Source organism: Brachyhypopomus gauderio, chromosome 21 (assembly GCF_052324685.1).
Source record: "Brachyhypopomus gauderio isolate BG-103 chromosome 21, BGAUD_0.2, whole genome shotgun sequence".
Lineage (NCBI taxonomy): Eukaryota > Metazoa > Chordata > Actinopteri > Gymnotiformes > Hypopomidae > Brachyhypopomus > Brachyhypopomus gauderio.
In genome coordinates, this window is record NC_135231.1 from 4,544,197 (window position 1) to 4,565,482 (window position 21,286).

The 21,286-nt window shown below is 41.8% G+C and overlaps 1 protein-coding gene and 1 long non-coding RNA gene across 4 annotated transcripts; one reads left to right on the top strand and one right to left on the bottom strand.

Annotated features, from left to right (window-relative positions):
• Positions 1 to 372: 372 nt before the first annotated feature.
• gata5 (GATA binding protein 5) lies at positions 373 to 7,106 on the bottom strand. Of its 2 annotated transcripts, none has more exons than XM_076983968.1 (7): positions 6,815 to 7,106; positions 5,562 to 6,179; positions 3,667 to 3,836; positions 2,502 to 2,630; positions 1,960 to 2,044; positions 1,344 to 1,471; positions 373 to 825 (listed from the first exon to the last, which is right to left on the bottom strand). In XM_076983968.1, the coding sequence occupies exons 2-7, from the start codon at positions 6,070 to 6,072 to the stop codon at positions 706 to 708; spliced, it is 1,143 nt and encodes a 380-aa protein (XP_076840083.1). In that variant the 5' UTR covers positions 6,073 to 6,179; positions 6,815 to 7,106; the 3' UTR covers positions 373 to 705. The 2 variants fall into 2 exon arrangements, with proteins under 2 accessions (XP_076840083.1, XP_076840082.1); XM_076983967.1 differs by having other exon boundaries at positions 5,562 to 6,183; positions 6,815 to 7,105.
• LOC143484911 (uncharacterized) lies at positions 5,196 to 20,577 on the top strand. 2 transcript variants are annotated; one of them, XR_013122739.1, is made up of 4 exons: positions 5,196 to 5,943; positions 9,731 to 11,359; positions 11,768 to 11,857; positions 19,935 to 20,577. It is a non-coding gene; the product is annotated as an uncharacterized LOC143484911 (long non-coding RNA). The 2 variants fall into 2 exon arrangements; XR_013122740.1 differs by lacking the exon at positions 11,768 to 11,857 and having other exon boundaries at positions 5,198 to 5,943.
• The last annotated feature ends 709 nt before the right edge of the window (positions 20,578 to 21,286 follow it).

Consider the following 21,286-nt stretch of genomic DNA (forward strand, 5'->3'; position numbering starts at 1 on the left):
TATCAACAAAACACAGTAAAATAAAATTAGGGTTAATATATTTGGACAAACAAATATGAAAATAATTAATAGTTGTGCCCCATTTCAAAAGTTTCTTAATGTTTTGTCATTGCACTTGAGATTACTGGACAGACTACTAATAGCACTTCAAATCATTAGAGGCAATAAGGAAACGAAAAGCCTTAAAGAAACGTTTAACAGTCTAAAAACAGTACGTGTCATCAAATGTCCCCAAAGTCTTTATGACCATAAAACACATAAATCACTAGATAGCTTTGTGTGTCCAGACTATTTAAATCTCAACATAAATAAGCATTCACAATCATCTGTTGAGAAATGAATGTTCAGAAGTTTACAAAAGAACTTGTGCACTTTATTTTTTGTTGTTTTTTTTTTTTACTTTTATGGTCTTCTGATTGTTTGTTTAAAAAACAACAGTTTGACGAATCGTCACTCGCTTATCTTCGTGAAACGCCACAACCACAAACTTGTATGACATCACAAATACACTGTGCACTACACCAAAGTGCACGGTAGCACTGGTTACACTATGGCTGAACGTGCCCTCCACCCACCCGTCGAGGGTCGCCCGTGCTGGTTTTGTACGTCAAAAGCCGGCAATGGAATAGGTAGTTCTCGTCAAAAGTCTTTCTGCTAGATTGCACTTGGGGTGTTTTTCATTGTTTGTTTTAAAGTGTGATCACGTCACGCTTGTGTCAAGGCACACCAGGGCGTCTGTGGCCCGATGGCCGTGGGGGAAAAGGTGTAGTCCTCATATTTGATGTCCACAGGACCAGAGCTTGTGCTGCCCAGATGTGTTGAGGCCTGACAAAGACAGACAGAAATTAGTTTGGCCTATGACACGTTGTAGTAAACCTTCAGCTATTATGCCAGGTTTAACTTCCAGAATTGATTATACACTGCAAAAAGCTTAGGACAAACCCCAGTCAACCTTATAACAACTTACTTTATTCTACAATGCGAGCTAATATCAGCAAAATTGCTCTCAATAGCCCTTACTGGGGGAAAAAAAATCTTTATTCAGTGGCTGTTCAGTCTTTTCAAGAGTTGCCCGTATCTGCGAATGTCTTTATTAATAGGTGTTAATGCCATTACTTTTCAGTTCTAACTGGGTTACAGGCAGAAGTGGTTCAAGCATTCCAGGTTCAGGAAATAAAAAATTCTCACCAGGATTTTGCTCAGGCTTCCTGGATTGTGTTGATTCTACTAATTTTACCTGCCTCTAATTAGAAAATCCAGCAAGCTTGAATAAAATCCTGGGAAGGACTTTTACTTTCTAAAACCTGGAATGCCCACCTGGTTACAGGACAGTAACAATGTACCTGTGTGACCGAGACAACAGTCTGACCAGCAAATGGTGACGCTGCAATGGAGGGTTCACTCTTTATCGTGGAAGCGTTCTCTGAAATGGCCTGTGAGCTGGGAGAGGTAGCGCCTGGCACGGAGGAACCTATAGTACAAAAAAAAATAATCATTAGCTTTCAGTGTTACCATTGGCCTGTGCTCAACTCCCAAACCAAAACCGCACTGGAAATAGTTGTAGTGATACAGGTGATATCTCCATCATTTTAGCTTCCCTGTATTTCTCACCCATAAACCACTCCCTCTAGTTCACCCTGTTCTCTCATCTTTACTGTATTACATGAATTAACAACCTAGCTCCCCGCTCATCAAAACGTCACGCTCATCAGGCATCAGTGCTCTATATCCTCCCGGCTCACACTTCAGCATACGGATTATAGTGTCAAAGTGATTGTTAAAAATAAATAAATAAATAAAACCACTAGTGCACAAGGTAAACACGGGAAGACAGGAACACGCATTAAAGCACACACACAGAGTGTGACGCCAGATGTCTCCTCAGGACCAGGCCGAAGATTTCCCAGCATGCCGCGCTGCAGTGGAGTGGGCCGCGGAGGGAGAGCAGGCAGAACTTACCTGATGACGCTTTGGTTTTGTGCATCTTAGGTTTGCGTTTCCTTGTCTGAATGCTTTCTTTCTTCATGGCTAGTGGCCTAGGCACCTGACAGACAACAAGAAGACGGATGTGTCCCTTTAGTTTGATGTCTAAAATTAGTTTGATGTCTAAAAGTGAGACCAAAGTGACATTTAAACTTCACAAGATTACACTGGTTATCTATTCTATTTTGTAGATTACATAAAACTGAAAGTGTTTAGCAATTCTTGAGGGGAAGAAAAGATGGGTGTGGTTCATTTTGCACATGATTACAAGGTAGCTAGGAGAAGGATAGAATCCAGGTTCTGTTGTTCCACAGCAATATCTGTGACACAGGCTCAGAGGTCATGCAATGACGGGATTTCTACAGAAAAGCTGGAAATATAAGTTAACAGAGCTGTGCCCCGCCCCTTTTACCAAAAATGGACCGCTCCCTACCTATCACATAGACAAACACACACACACACACACACACACACACACACTATGCCAACAACAACACACAAAGCCCTAGAGCACTAACCCCATGAAGCTTCATGTAGAGACCACAAGCATTGCACACGGGCTCTCCCTCGGCGTTTCTCCTCCATAGTGTCGTGGTACTGGTATGGCAGTTAGTGCAACACAAACCGGCTCGCCGAGACGTCGTCTGCTGCAGACACACCCCGAAGACAGGAGGGGTTAATACAGACCGCAAAAAAACACTGGCAGGTTTTAATGAAAAAACAAGAGAGGTTAGCGGTAATTGCGCGTAGGAAAATGATGTCAAGCGAATGCTGCAACAGAATAGCAACGGAGAGCTGGATAACGGCCAAGAAAAGTTAACCGGAGAATGACCTTCAGAAACGCGCGTGCGATGCCACGTTATACAATGAAATTCTGACATCCTGAACGTCATCTGCTTGTGCTACGTTGTTCCCACGAATTTATTTGCAAACTCTGCTAATTAAGTAACAAGTAATTGCACGCATACGCGTAAGTAGGCCACGTACTGCAATTGTAGCACGAATTCATTTCCCCTGTTTTAAGCATATTTTCAAGTGTGGGGGAAAAGGGGACGTAAAATGGCTAAGGAAGGCGTACTTTCATTAATTCTGGAGCTGAAATCATACGTGTGTGTGGTACAGTATACTGTGCATAAGAATGCTGGCGCGCAGTGAAACAGCCTGAGACAGTAGCAGCTTTGCTGAGTTTTGAGTTGGTTCTAAAAACGGAGTGACTCAAGGACCCAAGGACAAGGCCACCGAACGGCAAATAAAAACAAAATGGAAAGGGTGTGCTAATTCACAGCAGCTGTGGAGAGAGAGAGAGAGAGAGAGAGAGAGAGAGAGAGAGAGAGAGAGAGAGAGAGAGAGAGAGAGAGAGAGAGAGAGAGAGAGAGAGAGAGAGAGAGAGAGAGAGAGACTGACTCCTTGGGAAACTAGACAGCAGTGAAGGTCTCTCTAGCTTAACGACCTTCGGTTAGAGTTGGCTGAGATAACCTCTCCTCTTCCTTTCTCGCCACAGCTTTTGCCTTCCACATAAAGCATCGTCTATTTCCCTTTACAAATCTAAAGATCTCCAGCTATGTTTATTAGACGATGCCTTGAACAGTTCTTATCTTCTTTTTGCATAAATAAATTTGAACATTACATTTATGTACGTTGAATTTGTATTTAATTTTTTTTTTCTGTCAAAAAAGCGCTTACCAGGCGTTTTTGTGGTTTTATTAGAGGACGGTTGATTCCGTTCATCTTGTGATATAGGCCACAGGCGTTACACAGGTAATGGCCGGTTCCGTCTCGCCTCCACAGTGGGGTGGATATAGAACCGCAGTTCACACACTCGCGCCCTTCACCCGGCAGCTCCTCAAGCATATCTGAAGACAGATGGACAGAGATTGATTTAAACAGCTTTTTTTCGTTTTATTCTGGTTTCAATTAGTTTTTAACAGTCATTAATAAAAAGAGAAGCCAAAGTATCGTGCTAATAATGGGTTTTAGATAGGTGTATCCCCCTTTTCGATAACATAAAAACATTATTAACTCTAATAATGCCTCTTTGATTAAGGGAGGATATATCAGATGTTTTATGAAACTCCGATATTTTAACTATCTTTGCTTACGTGCTATTAAAACGCAATTAATGTACACAAATAACATTTATTTTTTATAAATACGAAAATGTGCTTATCGAGGAACATTGTACTAATATTATGATAATTGGGCTTTTTTGGGGAGGGGGTGCATCCATGGTTAGTAAAATATCAAGATGGCGCGTGTGCTTTGGCATCAGTGAGGTGGAACAGCAGGCGCGCGCGGCGGTGAGACGAAGATGAGACGCAGAAGTATCAATACAGGACCGCTCAGGGAGACTGAAGTGTCTATTAGGGCGTCTGGCAGGCCACGGGCCTTAGACGGGGGGAATGTCAATGGGGCTCTTATCAGTGTTAAAGATCCAGGGGTCTCCAATCAATCAAGCGAATGACACGCGACGCCCTGCTAAAATTCATCGCTGTAATTCCAAAGAATAGATTAGAGATGCAGGGCATTATTATTATTATTATTATTATTATTATTATTATTATTATTATTATTATTATTATTATATTGTTTTAATAATAACACAAATATAATAATGATAATAATAAACAGTATGACATAGCTATTAATAATTCGAGGCCTAATTTAAGGCCGAGTTTTTTATTGCAAATGTGAAAAAGTGTAGGCTACTAGTTATACGTGAAACTTACTATGGAAAATGTATAGCCCATGTTCGCATAGATAGTATTATCTCAAAATATATGAGGCCAGTATACTGTTATGGAAAGTTGTGTATTAATTAAATAAAAGGCATATATTTTAGTAAGAGAAAAAGTGCGAAAGTAAGCTATATCCTGGTGTATTTTCACTGGTGCTACACTGCGTTTTGTGTATCAGACAATGATTCGTTAATTGCCTGTTTAGGTAAGTCTAAGTAGGGTGACAATAGCATTAAAGCTGGTGATTCATAGCACTCAGAAGCCTGCATTTTTGCGCTTTCATCAATTCACACACAAACGACGTCAACGTTGAGAAGATTAGCGTCAGTAGTGTATTAGAAGTGCCGTCTATTTAAGGATGTGTATTAATTCTGGCTTTGATAGAAAAGAATGCTTTGCCATGACAGTCTAACAGCAGACTGGCACAAATTGAATGGATGTCTTCTGTTTGGCTAAGGAGAAAGTTCAAACCTAATCCCCAGGCTTCCATTAAATTTCTTTAAACACTTATGCTATAAATTGTGAGATCATAGTATCAAACGAGACTCCTCCCTTCCATTCCAACCATTCTTCCATGTGGACTTGAAAGAGGGATTTAAGCATCACATTACAGCACGTCGTTATTGTTAGCCAATGTGTTGTCGTTGTACTACAAACTCGTAATACAATTAAAGATGATTAAATGTCTGTTTTTATGTTATCGATTAAAATGAAATTATATTTTATTCCGAGTAAGAATGCTCAAAAGTTGTACTTTAAACTTGTTTGTAGAAAAAAGGATTGAAGAACGGGATGATCCCTTTATTATCCTGTTCAATTCTGCGATTTAGTCCACATACGCACCTAGACTGGACCTTCTTCCGGTTAAAGCTCCTTGTCGCCCTTGAAAACTGATCATGCCACCATCGAAATGGCTGGGCGTCCAGGAGGAGGCCATGTCCGGACTCATGTAGGCGGCGTAAGGACTGGAGTAGGATCCGCTGACCGAGCGCACCAAGGCGCCTCCGTACTGCTCGGCCCGTCCACTGTTGCCCAACACGAGCGGGTTCTGGTAGGTCGGGTCCCTGCCAGTGCTGCTGCTTACGGGCGGACTGTGAGTGTAAGAAAAGCCGGGAGGAGGATGCGGACTGCCCGGATTGAACGAAGTGCTGTCCGCGCCACTTTGGGGCCAGGCGTGGTGGTTTCCAAGGCCGTGGGTCTGATGGGCGGATTCGCAGGTCTGTAGGTAAGGCAGCATGGCCGGTACGCGGGTGGTGGGCACGTAGACAGGTGAGCTCGCCGACGGATGGATGTAGTTCCCGGTGTCGTGGGCGTAAGGGGAAGGGTTGGAGGATAAGGCCAAACTCGAGTACATTCTGAGCACAAAAATCTACACACTCCGGGGGAGAAATAATCTCAGTGCAGTTGTCAATGTAAGTGAAGTTTCGTCCAAAGTCTTCCGTTCATTAGATTCTTGAACACCTTCCTGACGACAAACGGAGAGAAGAATAAAACTATGGTCTCTATATTTCAAACAGCCTTACTATGCTCAATCGTATTATATAAAAATTGAAAACATTAGCAGGTGAAATCTGGGGTGGGGTGGTTTCAGTTGTTCATAATAAACAAGATCACATGCCGAGGTGATCTGTTATTTCACATCTTTTACATTAATTAGGGGTTATTACCAAACGGGGTGATAAATATAACAATACTACCAACGTGAGTTTAAAAGGATCACAGTGCACACACTAAATATGCCTATCTAAAATCACCTTGGACAAATCACAACCTTAGCCTTTTCGATCATTTTATCTGCAGAGTTTTGATTGATAGTCTATGAAAACGACATTAATGAGCACTCGTATCTTTGTGCACAGACATTAAGAATGAACCACGATTCCGGCCATTCCAGAACAATCTAGACAACAACCGTGTCACCAATAGAGAGTCGAGAGGGACCAAATCGAAAACATAATAGATAATCAAATCGTAACGATATCTCTGATACATATATTTTATCATTGGAAACGCAGATCACAAAAAAAAAACCATTGATAGCTGTATGCACAATGCTAATGCAGTTTCATCTAAGAGCACTCGTTGTATTATCTCACCAGATAAGGACGGTCGGTGATAAAGTTAGTATCCCTGGTTTCCAAGTGACTTGATTGAGTAGCAGCTCCGATGAAGCTTCCCCTTCTCTCTGGTCTCTTCTTAGCCCAAGGTAATATATCGTTAAAACCAAATAAATCTAGAGGAGGCTTAGTTAAAAGGCAAGGTTGTGCGCTTTCCTTGTGTGTTGCGACTTGTCACCGTGCCTGCTCGGTATCAGGAGATAGCTGCGGAGGGCGATAATGCCTCATATAACTGTTCTCTGATTCGGTCTTTACTTTACTTCGAGTTATTTGTAACAGCGGGACCACGTGACGCCCTCCATAGGTAGGAGCCGTGGAGGAGAGGCGGGCTGCAGGAGGGCTGGGGCAGCGGGGGTATAGCAGTGTGGTGGGGAGGAGGGCTGGGGCAGAGGGGGTATGTGGTGGGTAGGAGGGCCACGACCAGCTGTGCCTGGAATCTACCTGAGAAACCTGCCTTTGCTGAATTTGCAGTGTCTCGAACTTTGCTTTTAGTAGCAAAAGTTAACGTTTAAATCTGATTGATCGGGGGACAGTTCAGATGTAAATAATCAAAAATAACAAAAACAAACAACGTTTTAAATGCATTAGCGAAAAGAGTCGGGAAAATTACAATTTTCTTACAAGCTCGGTTTATTTAAACGCAAATAATTGACTAATTCGCGCACTGCCGATTCTATTATTATGTCAGGGGGTTAATTTACCTGTCTTGTAAAATAAAACGTTGCAGTAAAATAATCTGGGCTTTCCAACGAGAGACACAGGACAGGTTTTATGGCCAGTTAAATCTGGATGAGTTCACTATAAATGCAGCAAGCAGATAAGAGAGACGAGCAGAAGCTTACCATGAAAATGCAACAATAATCACCTAGCTCGTAGTACTCAGTGGGAGATATTGTTATCTTATTGGTATACTGTTTGAGTTTTAACTTTGAAAAAAATGTTGATGATAGTTTAGATACAAACAAATAAATATTTAGGCACATCCACTTTTGTAAGCTGGTGCTGTTATATTTATTATAAATTTAAGGTTATCTTGTGACGACAATTCTATATCCCCGGATAACTGCACATAAAACACTATTTCATTAGATTAAGATTGATGTTTTACACTTTAAATGAACGGATATATTTAAGTGACACTTATTTTATATGTATTTCCTGCAAGACAAAATGTGAACGTGAATTTTCTTTCGGACACGTTGGAGAGATTATCGATATTTTGGAGATAAACGAGATTGTTAAATAATTGTGTGACCTGTAAACGTGTCGCGCACTAAGCGCTTTGAGAGCACGATTGACCACACAGTGTCTGCCCGGCACTGCCATCGAGTGTTTGATCACCGCGAAGGCCGAAACAATCTGCGGGTTCAGGTCACAGTTAATATTCAACACTTCTTTTAATCAAGGACGCGTTTTGTCAACGATTCAATCACCACAGACGTGCCAAACTCTTCAGACCTTGTTCGCATTGAAAAACAAAGCTTGATTGTTGATGCTTAGACACAACTGTCACCTATTATTATATTCGGGATACACATTTGTCATAATACGAACTAGTGCACACAATCATTGGCCAGTTATAATTATTTAAGGGATTAACAAGGTAACAGACCTTCACAATAAAAGTGTGCGATATCAGGCACATGCAAATATATTTCCTCAATTGCCCCCCGGGGATGAATAAAGTTTTCTAAATCTGAATATATACAGATCGAAATACATATAGGAATAAATATAGCCAAGCATAATAATAATAATAATAATAATAATAATAATAATAATAATAATAATAATAATAAAACTTGTTAAATGTAAAAAATAAATTATTTCAAGGAATAATAAAAAAATACCAGATTTCACGGCGAACTACCAAAATAATAGAGGAAGACTTGGGCATCTTAAAACATTTTAAGACACGCCAAGAATTCGAATTAATGATCCAGAAACGAACAGAAAATCCTAATAATAATTTTTCTTTGTCTGATGTTATGCGTGTGTGTCTGTGTGTGTGAGCGCGCACGAAGGTTTGTGTGTTATAGTAATATTTGCGTGTTTTTATTTGGTGATGGGAATAATATTGAGAAACGGGGAAAACTCTTACAGAATCTGATGAAAACTTTAATTGCAAATTACTGATGAGCACTTCATTGCAAAACTACCCAGCGGTCACTGATGCTGAGGTTAATAACGTCACTCTTCAAACCAACAAAATACACATTAATTTGAAATTATGTACGTATGTGCCTAATCAGACAAAACGATAATTCTAATAACAACTGAAGGGGAAACGATTTTTAAATCCAGTCTATTCATTTATTCAATTGAATTGAGGAGCAGATCAATTAATTATCGTTAAACAGCTACTCTATCTTCTCAGTACACAAACCTGTATTTGTGAATCATAATTCTTTGGCTGTTAAGATAAAGATATGTCATATTAGGTTGGCGATAAGACACAAGATGGGCCTTCACTACGAAGACATATCTTAACTGGAGACACCTGAAATGAATCAATGAAAGTGAAATACATTTACTACGATTAGACTATAACTAGTAGGTTAATAAATTAAACTTATCATTTTATTTTATAAAATTTGTGTTGGTCTCAATATATGCATTTATGCTGCTAAGATTGTATTATCACAGGTAAATAACAAGGTTAATAGCCTACGATTAACGGTGTGTGTTATTGGGTAGGGAGCGCAATTATTATATCTAGCAAACTAAATATTATAGAAGATATTTTGCAACATGTCTTTGAACCATTTACTTAAACATTGTGATATTAACATAATCGTGATCGTTCCCTGAATGCGTGTTGGGATGGTATCTTAACCTCTACATTTCACAGGCTACCAAACGCTGGGGTTAAGGCGCTGTGTAATGGTCTTTCAGGAGTGAGTTGGTGATCCAGTGCTTATGAATGAGGTGTCTCCAGAGACCTTCTCCGAGTCTCATTACGATGTCCATCAAGACGCTCCACGCCACCGCGAGAGGGGGTAGACAGCGCGCGCCTCTCCGGTCAGTCTCTGGTTAAGTAAATAACATACAAAGTGCTATCGCTGTATTCTAAATCCCATTAATAAAACTTATGTATATTTCAAGAAATGTTCTGTCTTTCCTAAATTGTCTAACCATTTTTAGGCCTGCAGCAGTTATACATATTATTGTCAAAATTCCCATAGTGTTACAGTGTAGGCAAATTAGGTCTGTGTGGTTAGTTATCTTCTACTTTTAAAAAGTCTGAAGGATAACATGCTAAACTTTTCAATGTGTTCACAGTCTCTCAGACTGATTTATGTCACTGTATGCCTTGGCTTTTGACGCCAAATGATGAATTTGAGATCTTTACTGTTTGTGAGTCGTTGTCCTGGAGTGTTTGGGGAATTCTGCCACTAGTTTCATACATAACCTCGTTTATTTTGGTGAAATTGCTTCACTGGGGTTTGTGAGTCTTAGATGATGTGGATGCACGTTTGAGATTAAGGGTTCACACTGTGATTTCTATGACGCTCTGTTTGTATCTTTATAAGATTGCATGGCCATGATTTGGTTGCTGTTGATTACAGTAAAAACGCCTTGACATAACGATGAAGGCACAGGTCACACTCTGGTATCGAGACATATTCTCCGATAATGAATGCGACGTAACTTATGTATGACGTAACAACGTTCTTCTTGCGTATGTCCTGGGCATTTATAAGGGACCATCGTTACTATCATCCTAATCTTTGGTCTTGCCTGCACTTTTTCTCCTATAGTCTGCAGTACCACCCCCCCCCCCAACCCCCCCAGTGTGTGTGGTGTATTCCAGGAGTCCAGTGGTGCATCGTGGAGAGGCCGGTGCAGGCTGGGGAATGCGTTGCTGGAGTCAGGCTAATCTGGCTGAGCGGAGGGCTGGCTCCTGTCTGCCTGTCTGCCGTGGCCCTATCTCCTCCGTTCTCACCCCCTCACTCCCTATCTCTGCTTCTGCACTGGGGCACAGCAGACACACACACACACACACACACACACACACACACACACACACACATATACACACACACACACACACACACACACACACACACACACACACATATACACACACACACACACACACACACACACACACGCAGATATAAACATGTGCACACACACTTGCACAAATATATAAATATGACATACACACACACTTAAACATGCAAGCACACACACACACACACACACACACACACACACACACACACACACACACACAACATTTAAATACCCTTCATATTTGTTTTCCTATAGAACACTAACGTCGGCTGTCAGGAGGTAAATTAAGGAGCCCAATCCACATCATCGTGTGTGTGTGTGTGTGTGTGTGTGTATGCATGGAAATGATGACTTCACCACTCTGGGAATAATGCACAAAGCGCAACACCTAAAGCTGACTGAAAGTGCACGCAGAGCAAGGAACACTGAGAGCTGGGAAGCTCTCGCTGCCCATGACCGGACACACGGTCCCACCTCCTCCAAGGTTTTCCATCCTCACGCTCGGTATGTACAGACTCCACCAGCCACAGCTACTTCGTCTTTATGTAAAAGCAGGCGAACAACACATCAGGTGGTACAATTGGTATACAACCAAACACTTTTATCTCTCTGTCTGCGAATAAGAGTCAACAGTCAGACAGCATACAGGGGCTTTGATACTGAACTGAAGGAGCTTACCGCAGCTGTGAGGCCAGTCTGTAGTTACAACACTCGTGTGTGTGTGTGTGTGTGTGTGTGATGGACGCTGCTCAGACAGGCTGGTTCTTAGGTTCATAGTGCATGTTTTACGAGCATACTGTGTTGTTCTTGGCAGAGGAGATGCTGATTACAATTGGTCTTTACTATGTGGCCAAGAGTGACTTCAGGAATTGTGACAGTCCTAACATACTGTAGGACCTGTGTCTCCAGCAGGGGCGTATGGAGAGACGGGACACCCCCTTGGTTCAGCAGGGTGGGGCTGGGCAGACCGAGGGCATTGGCAGGGGAGTCAGTGGCAGACAGGTGTGCCACAAGTGACAGCAGACACACACACACACACACACACACACACACACACACACACACACACACACACACACACACACACACACACACACACACACACACACACACACACACACACACACACAGGAGAGGTGGGTCTACAGAGTGCTATTTGCTTGACCTAGCTTTTTAATAACATGCCTAAAATCTTGCACACACATACACAGACAAGCATAAAGAAAGTGTTGCAGGAATGCAAAATGTGGAGAGGTGAAATAGCACGTGTGGGTGTGTTTATTCGTGCGTGGGCAGCTCAGTGAACACCGAGCTCGTGCAGCGTCTTTCCACGATATTGAACCCGGGCGTGGACAGTGTCTAACCTGATTGCAAGTGTACAGGTTAAACCCGACAATCATTTAACCCAGGCCCAACACTGCTCCTTCAGCCACACCGTCCAGCTCCGTCCAATAGCAGCTCTCTCCCCACACCTCTCAGTGCAACCGCACACAGAACCGCGCGGGAGATAAGCCAGAGCGATCCGGATGTCAGAACAGATACGGCATAAGATATCTATGACTCCTTTAACTGTGACTGAAACCCCACGACGCCACCTCGTTCTTTGTTTTCTCTTGAGCCGAGGAGGTCTGGCAGAAATTGGAGCATTTCGTTGACGTGTGGGGGTTGGATGGTTCTGGGGCTGCTCTAGATGTTGGCATACCTAGATGTTTAAACCATATCAAAGTGAGGTTCCTCAGCACACCATGCCATGTGCTCAAGGCCCTTGGATTATTATAAACAAGCGATAAAGACAAGCACGTTTGTGACGTTATTGTTTTATTGCATAAAGCAGTCTGAAAGTCTACGACTGGTGGCTGAACAGGCACGGTGATGATGCTTTTGGTTCTGGACTGTGCTTGTGGATCTGGCAGGGTGGGATCTGGCAGATGGGTTTTGGTAGTGTGTGTATGAACTGCCACAACAGAACCACAGGTTGGAGAACGTATAATGAACGCTGGGAACCAGCTGCTTGATCTGCCACAGCATCAGAATGTTGCTTAGAAACTGCTTCCCATGTTCTTTTAGTTTTACTGGACCACGTTTTGGTAAAGATTAAGTGGTTTTCTGTGATGTGGGCAGCAGCAATGAAAAGTTAAATAGGGTGTAAAATATCACCCCTTTTGAAACCATAAAAAGCCCATTTACACACTTCATTTACTCCAACCACACTCACACACGCACTCACACACACACACACACACACACACACACACACACACACACACACACACACACACACACACACACACACACACACACACACACACACACACACACATACACACACATACACGTGTACGCATTAGCAAAGCTCTACAAGCAGCTGTCAAAGGGCCAACTGCTCACCACTAATAAACTACTTATTTACAGAAGGTTGGGACTGGGGCAGCTATTGGAAAAACACACCTGTGTGTGTGTGTGTGTGTGTGTGTGTGTCTGTGTGTGTATGTGTGTGTGGTTGAGTCACTGATGAGCTTATTGATCATGGTAAGTATCCTTTGGTCACTAACCTTTGAGAGCTTTGTCAGTTACAGTGAACAGTAAGAGAGCAGTAAGAGTGTGTATGAGGGAGACGGAGGGAGAGAAAGAGAGAGAGGGAGAGAGAGAGGGAGAGTGAAAGATTGGAGGGGGGATTGAGACACAGGCTGACTTACATAAAGTTACAATTACACTAATGCTTCCTTTAAGTTTTGTATTTCTTCATATTTTAAACTGATTATTAAACATATTTGTTTTGAATCTCTTCGTTCTGTGAATTGTTCAATGATTTTGAATTGATTTTGGGGGCAGTCATAGCCTGGTGGTAGGGAACTGGTCTTGTGACCGGAGAGTTGTGGGTTCAATTCCCAGACCTGAAGCCATGATTGAGGTGCCCTTGAGCAAGGCACCTAACCCCAACTGCTCCCCGGGCGCCGGGCTAGGGCTGCCCACCGCTCTGGGCACGTGTGATCCACAGCCCCCTAGTAATCACTAGTGTGTTTGTGTGTGTTCTAACTGCACAGATGGGTTAAAACCAGAGGACAAATTTCGATTGCGATGTAAAAATCACAATTGACAAAATACGGCACATTTACATTTTGCTTTGCTGTTTTGGTCAGTGCAATAAAATGGGTTCCACCTTTAATCAGATCAGATTTAATTTCACTTTCACAGTGAAGGACTGCAATGGAATACAAATAAACAGCTGAGTCACACCAGTCATATATATATATATATATATATATATATATATATATATATATATATATATATATATATATATATATATATATATATATATATATATATATATATATATATATATATTTCATGACCATAGATAAATCTCTTCTGTTAACATGTAAAAATGAAAAGATACACTGCACAAAGAGTCCTCTAAGAACCTCCACATCCTCCCTGTGCTCTTTCTTGTGCCTTTCTTCATGTGGGTGTCTTGTGTTCATGTTATCTGGAGAACTTCAGACCGATGGGATGTAAGGAGCTTGTGTGATAGCATCGCCATGGTGAGCAGCTTCATCTGGGAATAGTCCACACTAGCAGCTAGAAGGAAGAGAAAGCAAAGTTCAACACTGAACACTGTTGTCATTTCAACCAGTATTTCAAAGATACATTTAAAGGCATTATAAGTTTAGCCTAAGTGTATTATGAGTGCTAACCCAAACAGATTTACGGGGTCCATACACTGATATGGGCCACTTATTCCATAAGTCAGAAGTTTTATACTTCAGTAATTTTTGACAGTTGATTAAGTTGAGGTGATTAGAGGTGCTGGATTCATGACGAAATGATGGGCATCTAAGCAATCAAAATTAAAATACAAAGTACTATAATGAAATCATACTGAGACCCAATTATGTTTTGACTCGTAGGATCATCTGTATTAGTAAGCAAATTAAACCTTGCAGCCCCCACACACCCCAACACTCACAGGAAAACCTTCACCTCTCTGTGGATCACATATAGATAGGAACAGCTTCAGGCCTGCTTCATGAACCTTTGTAAGCACAATATTCTCACAACGTGTACGTACAGGTCTATTCCAACACAGCCACAGACAGCTGTGCTGAGATTAGCTGAGCAGAGCACGTGTGTTATCACACTGGATCGTCTATCTAATGTAAACGCCTCTCGTCACACACGCTATTCTGCTGACTCACAGCTGTAAGCGCTGTGGAATGCTCAGGTGTTAAAAAAAAAAATACACGTAAATGCACTCAAATACACACATTGGAGAGGGAATCTGAAGTACACCAGCCTTGTAGCATTGCAACACCAAAAAGCTGTGCAATAATCTATACCTGCCTGTTAGTCTCTTGATTCAATCTGATATAATCCACAAGAGAGATGTAGATGTAGGCTGGCCTGTTTTGATCTGCAACAGGGTGTACAGTGTGTGAGAGTGATGGAGGTGTGTTTGATACTGGGGCCTACACGGAGTGTGTGAGAGAGTTTCAGGTCTGTTCCACACTGGGGCCTTCAGGGAGTGTGTGAGAGAGTTTCAGGTCTGTTCCACACTGGGGCCTTCAGGGAGTGTGTGAGAGAGTTTCAGGTCTGTTCGACACTGGCGCCTACACAGAGTGTGTGAGAGAGTTTCAGGTCTGTTCCACACTGGGGCCTACACGGAGTGTGTGAGAGGCACATTTGGAATTTGATTTATTTGCTGACTATCTTTCCAATCATTAGCAAAGGAGTTACACAAGAGTTATTGCCCCAATCAGCTTTACCTTACTAATAACGCTGAGGAATGACAATTCTTATCCGTTATCAACTCACACACACACACACACACACACACACACACACACACACACACACACACACACACACACACACAGTAACCCACCCCCTCCACCAACTCTTGGAAAACTAAACAATCTCAAGTCTATATAGCTGAAAATGCTGAACTATTAACACAACACATGCTACAAACAAAACAACTGAACATTTTTTAAAGCTTAGATATTTGTCACAAATATTCTTATACTGTATTTGCATACTAAATACTAAAATGCACAATCTAACTTTAAACGTTCAATTGATCGCTTTATTCATTGGAATGTCTGCAATTTAACTACGTATAAATTGGATTATACAGGTCTTTTTTTCTCATTGTGCTGAGGTAGCAAGTTATTTAGACATCCATTCATTATGCTAAACTAAACGAAGTTAAATGGTTCAATCTCACCTTCAGAACACGTGTTAAAGAGTAATCATGAACTCACCAGGCACGGACGTTGAAAAAGTTCAAAAATGCTAAACGTTAAGGTATACTATCGCCGACTTTAAGATGAAACGTGTCTTTGACTTTATTGCCGCTTTGTGAGTTGCTTTCAAGCTTCTCTCATTCACTTTCACACGCTTTAATTTATAGGTGACGTACTTCACCTTTTTGTGTAACGTCAATTAATCATTATCAAACGTGGCACTAAATCGGTGTAAAATTGGCTAATTCTGATGTTATCGACATTAAGCAAAATGTCATTTAAATAATATTACTATTAAGGCCTAACAGACGTAAGGCGTAAGAGGAAGATCTGAAATGAGTACCACTTTCACCTCTTTTTTTAATTTGTTTATTTTTCTCCGTGGCAAATGTATGCAAAGATTAGTTGCTAACTGAGGAAGTCAGAAACATTTATTTAGAAACAATTAGATGGGAAAACACAACATACTGTGCTGCCAACTGGTCAACTTGTCATATTATTATTATTTTTGACGAATTACTATGATTTATTATTATCATCGTTATTATTATTGCTGTTACCGATGCTATCGATAACTGTCAAAACATTGTCACATCAATCTATAGTAACTGCACAAATTAAACAAAAATATTCACAAGTTGCTCATGCCATCCTAATTTTTTTTCAATTGTCGCAGTTTCGAGAAAAATCGAAGATACTGCTCGTTGCTGTATTATTATTATTTTGTTTGTTTGATTTGGATACTTTAAAAACAAAATACATTATGAATTACATAATTATATCATAATGAGTTTCTATTTTGTTTAGGCTACCAGAAGACTTGTCCACAAGCCGCGCACAATTCTCATTTTCACTGGTCAAATGATTTCTTATATGAAAATGCATAAATGCATAATTAAATGGAATACACAACTTTATAATGTCGTACAGTACTACTGTAGTTAGGCTGCAGTACTTTAAAGGCCAAATCGATATAATTCGTCAATACAATATCAATTACAATACTAATCGATAATCATTAAGAATGGCGCCTTGTAGAATAAGAACGTGACGCCTTCGCGCCTCTCGGTAATAGGCCGGGAATATACAGGCTAGACACGTTCAATATTATATTAAGAAAATGAACGTTTGACGGTTAAAAACAACGGTGTTACTGCGCAAAATACATATGGATACAATAATTTGCCTTATGATTGCCTTCAGAACAACTAGTCTAAAAATATGATCACTACTATGACTAAGCAATATTTACAATATCTATGATCCAATGGTGTTTGTGGTGTATTCCAAAAAGAGGGTTGTGGAGAACGCTTGGGGAGTTTTTAGCTTTGGTAGCTACAATATTTCTAGTTACTGTTCAAACTAAATATTGAACTGAGAATAATGTTCCACAGACAGCCAGAAACAAGAGTAATTAAACAGTGATAACGCTGATTTACACATCTCTGCATTATATTACCACAGAAATATATTTCCACAGACAATACCCTTCATGAACCACTAGATGGAGGACTTACAGTATTTACCCTGTGTGTGCCATTAATTACTCTCTCTCTCTCTCTCGTGCTGACAGAGGCCATTAGAGTGCTTAGCTAAGTCTCCAAAATTATATTAGCCAGCACTTCACTAAATAACCCAACAAGCCTTTTTCATCAAATCACCTCCACTGAATTATAAGCTATTATTGGACGCTAAGCAGCTCGTAGCGAGGCTGTGTGCTGTGTGGACGCTTTGGTGGACAGAAGGAGCGACACGCTTCCTCATACCACATCAACTTAGTGTTTCCATTTGATTCATTCACCAACCTACATGACACACCATCAAATCACCTCCACTGAATTATAGGCTATTATTGGACGCTAAGCAGCTCGTAGCGAGGCTGTGTGCTGTGTGGGTGCTTTGGTGGACAGAAGGAGCGACACGCTTCCTCATACCACATCAACTTAGTGTTTCCATTTGATTCATTCACCAACCTACATGACACACCATCAAATTTAAACTGTCCATTTGAAACATTTCCAGTTTTGGGGTGAAATAAGCTAACCGAGCCAAACAGTAAGTCTGTGGATTGCTCTATTTTTAATGGGCATAATAGCTTCTGTATGCTACAGGTGGGACCAGTACAGGATGTGTCTAAGATGTGTCTTACACACTATAAATGAAGAAACTAAAGTTCTTCGATCTTACAAGAGTCGGGAAGCATTACCGCTTGATATCTGTTAGCCGAACGTGGTCGATCAAGCAACGACTTCATATCACAAGTCATATCACCATCGCAAGACAAAGCTGGAAAATCGCAAGACAAAGCTGGAGATCAAGTATGAAAACGGATAGCATCGCCACCATATGAAGGAACTACTAGAACCGGCTCAAGAAAAAAAATGAATCGTTGTGCAAGGTCAAATAATGATAAAAAACGCTTATCAGTGAAAATAAACAGCTCCAAGTTATTGCATACTGTATTTTAAGCATTTACTTAGCGAGAAAAGGCTCGCATGGTAATGACGGGCATCGATCCGCGTTGCTTTAGGCTATTAATGGGAGCCGCTCTGCAGCGCTAATAGGGCTCCGCTTATTCTGTAGAGGTTTAATTAGCCTGCCGCTGAAAATGTGCTTAGCGCGCGCCCTGCCATTCGGCCCTCACGGTGGGGCAAAGGCGCTCATTTCACGGGCGGCTGGGACTTGGGAAGACGACGAGGCCCTGTTCGTTCAACTAAAGCGTTCATTAGAGGGCTGGCGAGGCGCGTTTGTCCACCGCGTGGGCCTGGGCTCGCGCGTGTCCTTGCGTTTACCTGTGCGCTCGTGCGTAGCGCGGCGAACGCAGAAGTTAATTAAGTGCCACGTGGCCTCAAAAGGTCTGATGGAAAACGGCGCGAACTCCGTGATTACGAGCTGCGCGTCCTTGTTCTCTTGCGCGCGCGTTCACACTACTTCGCCTCCCTCAGCAAAACCGAAAATGAATAAACAAATTAATAAATGACACCGACACCGGGGGACGCAGAGCGGGCACAGTGGCGCTACACGCGCTCCCCTATTTTTAATGTCCCTCTCGTGAAAAGAGTAATTTATTCATAGAGAGCAGATTAACTCAGGCAGAGGCAGGGACTTTATTTCCCCAAGTTCCCCCGGGGCCCTCACGCCTGACTCGTGTCATATTTACTGTGTAATTGATTTTTAAGCGCATTCTTCATCTCGTTTGCTTTTGCCTGCGTCTCCACCCACAGGCATTGATCTCGCCGCACCCCTCCCTCCCCTTAAAGGGGGCGCTAAAGAGCTTTTCATCTTTCTTCCTTCTTGCTCTCCTTCTTGTTCATTACCTCATATACCAGAGAGAAAGGGTGCTGAGGGTGTGGGGGTCTGAGCTGAAGTGGGCATGGATGCTTTGATTGCAAGACATCAAAAAGTGCCAGAGTGCTATGCTACGTGAGGAGGGGGCCGCAAGGGGGAGGCATCACTAATCAATCCATGGATGCATTGTAAAATCAATGTGCTGTATAATTAGGGCAATCCAAGGGTAGAAAAAATATCTGCACTGCACTTTGGCTTGTCTGCAGTCACAGGCTACAATCTACCTGGCGTTCACAAAAATCTCTCTCTCTCTCTCTCTCTCTCTCTCTCACACACACACACTCACACACACACACATTCTGTCTCTCATTCTCTTTCTCTCTCATCATCTTTTCCTCTCTCGCTCTCTCATTCTGTCTCGTTCTCGCTCTCTGTCTCTCTTTCATTCTCTTTCTCTGACTCTCAATCACTCGTGTTGTTTTGTGCCATTGAAAGGTGTTCATATAGTGTATGTGCAGTGTACTCTATGTGATTCCTGTGTACAGGATGCCATGATGCCATCAGCAGTGCTCGTGCCACCCATGCAGCTGTGGAGCGTTTCAGGGTTAAAGAGACTGGGCGAGCCAGTCACCTGCACTCTGCTGAACGTGCTCACTTACTGAAGGATCACGTACTGAAGACAAGACAGATTATCAAGAGACCCTCAGATAACCAGGACCTGAAAATGAGTGCAGTTCAGTCTGGGCAGGGCAGTGTCAGGGAGGTGACAGTTGTAATATTGCAACATGGCGGATGTAATGTGGTAACATGACATTTGTAATGTAACATGATGGTTGTACTGTTGTAACATGATGCTTGTAATGTTCTAACGACGGTTATACTGATATAACATGATGGTTGTAATGTTGTAACATGACGGTTATACTGATATAGCATGATACTTGTAATGTTGTAACATGACGGTTATACTGATATTATGGTTGTAATGTTGTAACATGATGGTTGTAATGTTGTAACATGATGGTTGTAATGTTGTAACATGACGGTTATACTGATATAGCATGATACTTGTAATGTTGTAACATGACGGTTATACTGATATGATGGTTGTAATGTTGTAACATGACGGTTGTAATGTTGTAACATGACGGTTGTACTGTTGTAACATGACATGTAATGTTCATTTGTCCAGTTACTCATGATCCTCTGAAGCGAGGGATTTATTACATTACATATAGAAAGGACTGTGATTCCTGCAGGATTCAGTCTGTATGGATGAAAAACCATGTTAAATTTGATATTGTGCATTCTGTCATTCGTGCCTTGTTGTTTAACTGCAATGAAACGAATTAGCTTAGAAGTCTAGACATATTAAGAATAGGTTACATCTCACTGGTACACTTGAAAGAATGAACACTGCAGTTCTTAATATTGTTCAAACCCGGTTTTGCTAACTAGTCAGTGTCCATTACAGGAGAACATCACCCATTACTGAAGACTATCCTAAATGAAATGCAGGTAATGAAAATGCAGGTTAATGTATTAAAGGTCAATGTGTTGCTTGGTGCAGGAATTCTGAAGGCGTATTGCTGAAGTGGCATGTAATGGTGGTTTGCTGCAGTGATTTCTGGGCTGTTGTAAAAAGGTCTCCACTGCAGGCACTCCCCTCAGAATGCAGCAGGACACACAAGCCCTCCTATTGTGATGTATATGTACTTTTCTCTCTAATGGAAACCTTCCTACCGAGCATAGGGAATGAGTCGATGCACAGATGCGGACACACTCTGGCACGCACGAGCACACGCTCACACACGCACAAGCGCACGCTCGCACAGACGAGCACATGCTCGTACACGCAGGCACGTATGCGAACCCACACGCACGCAGATGTGTGCAC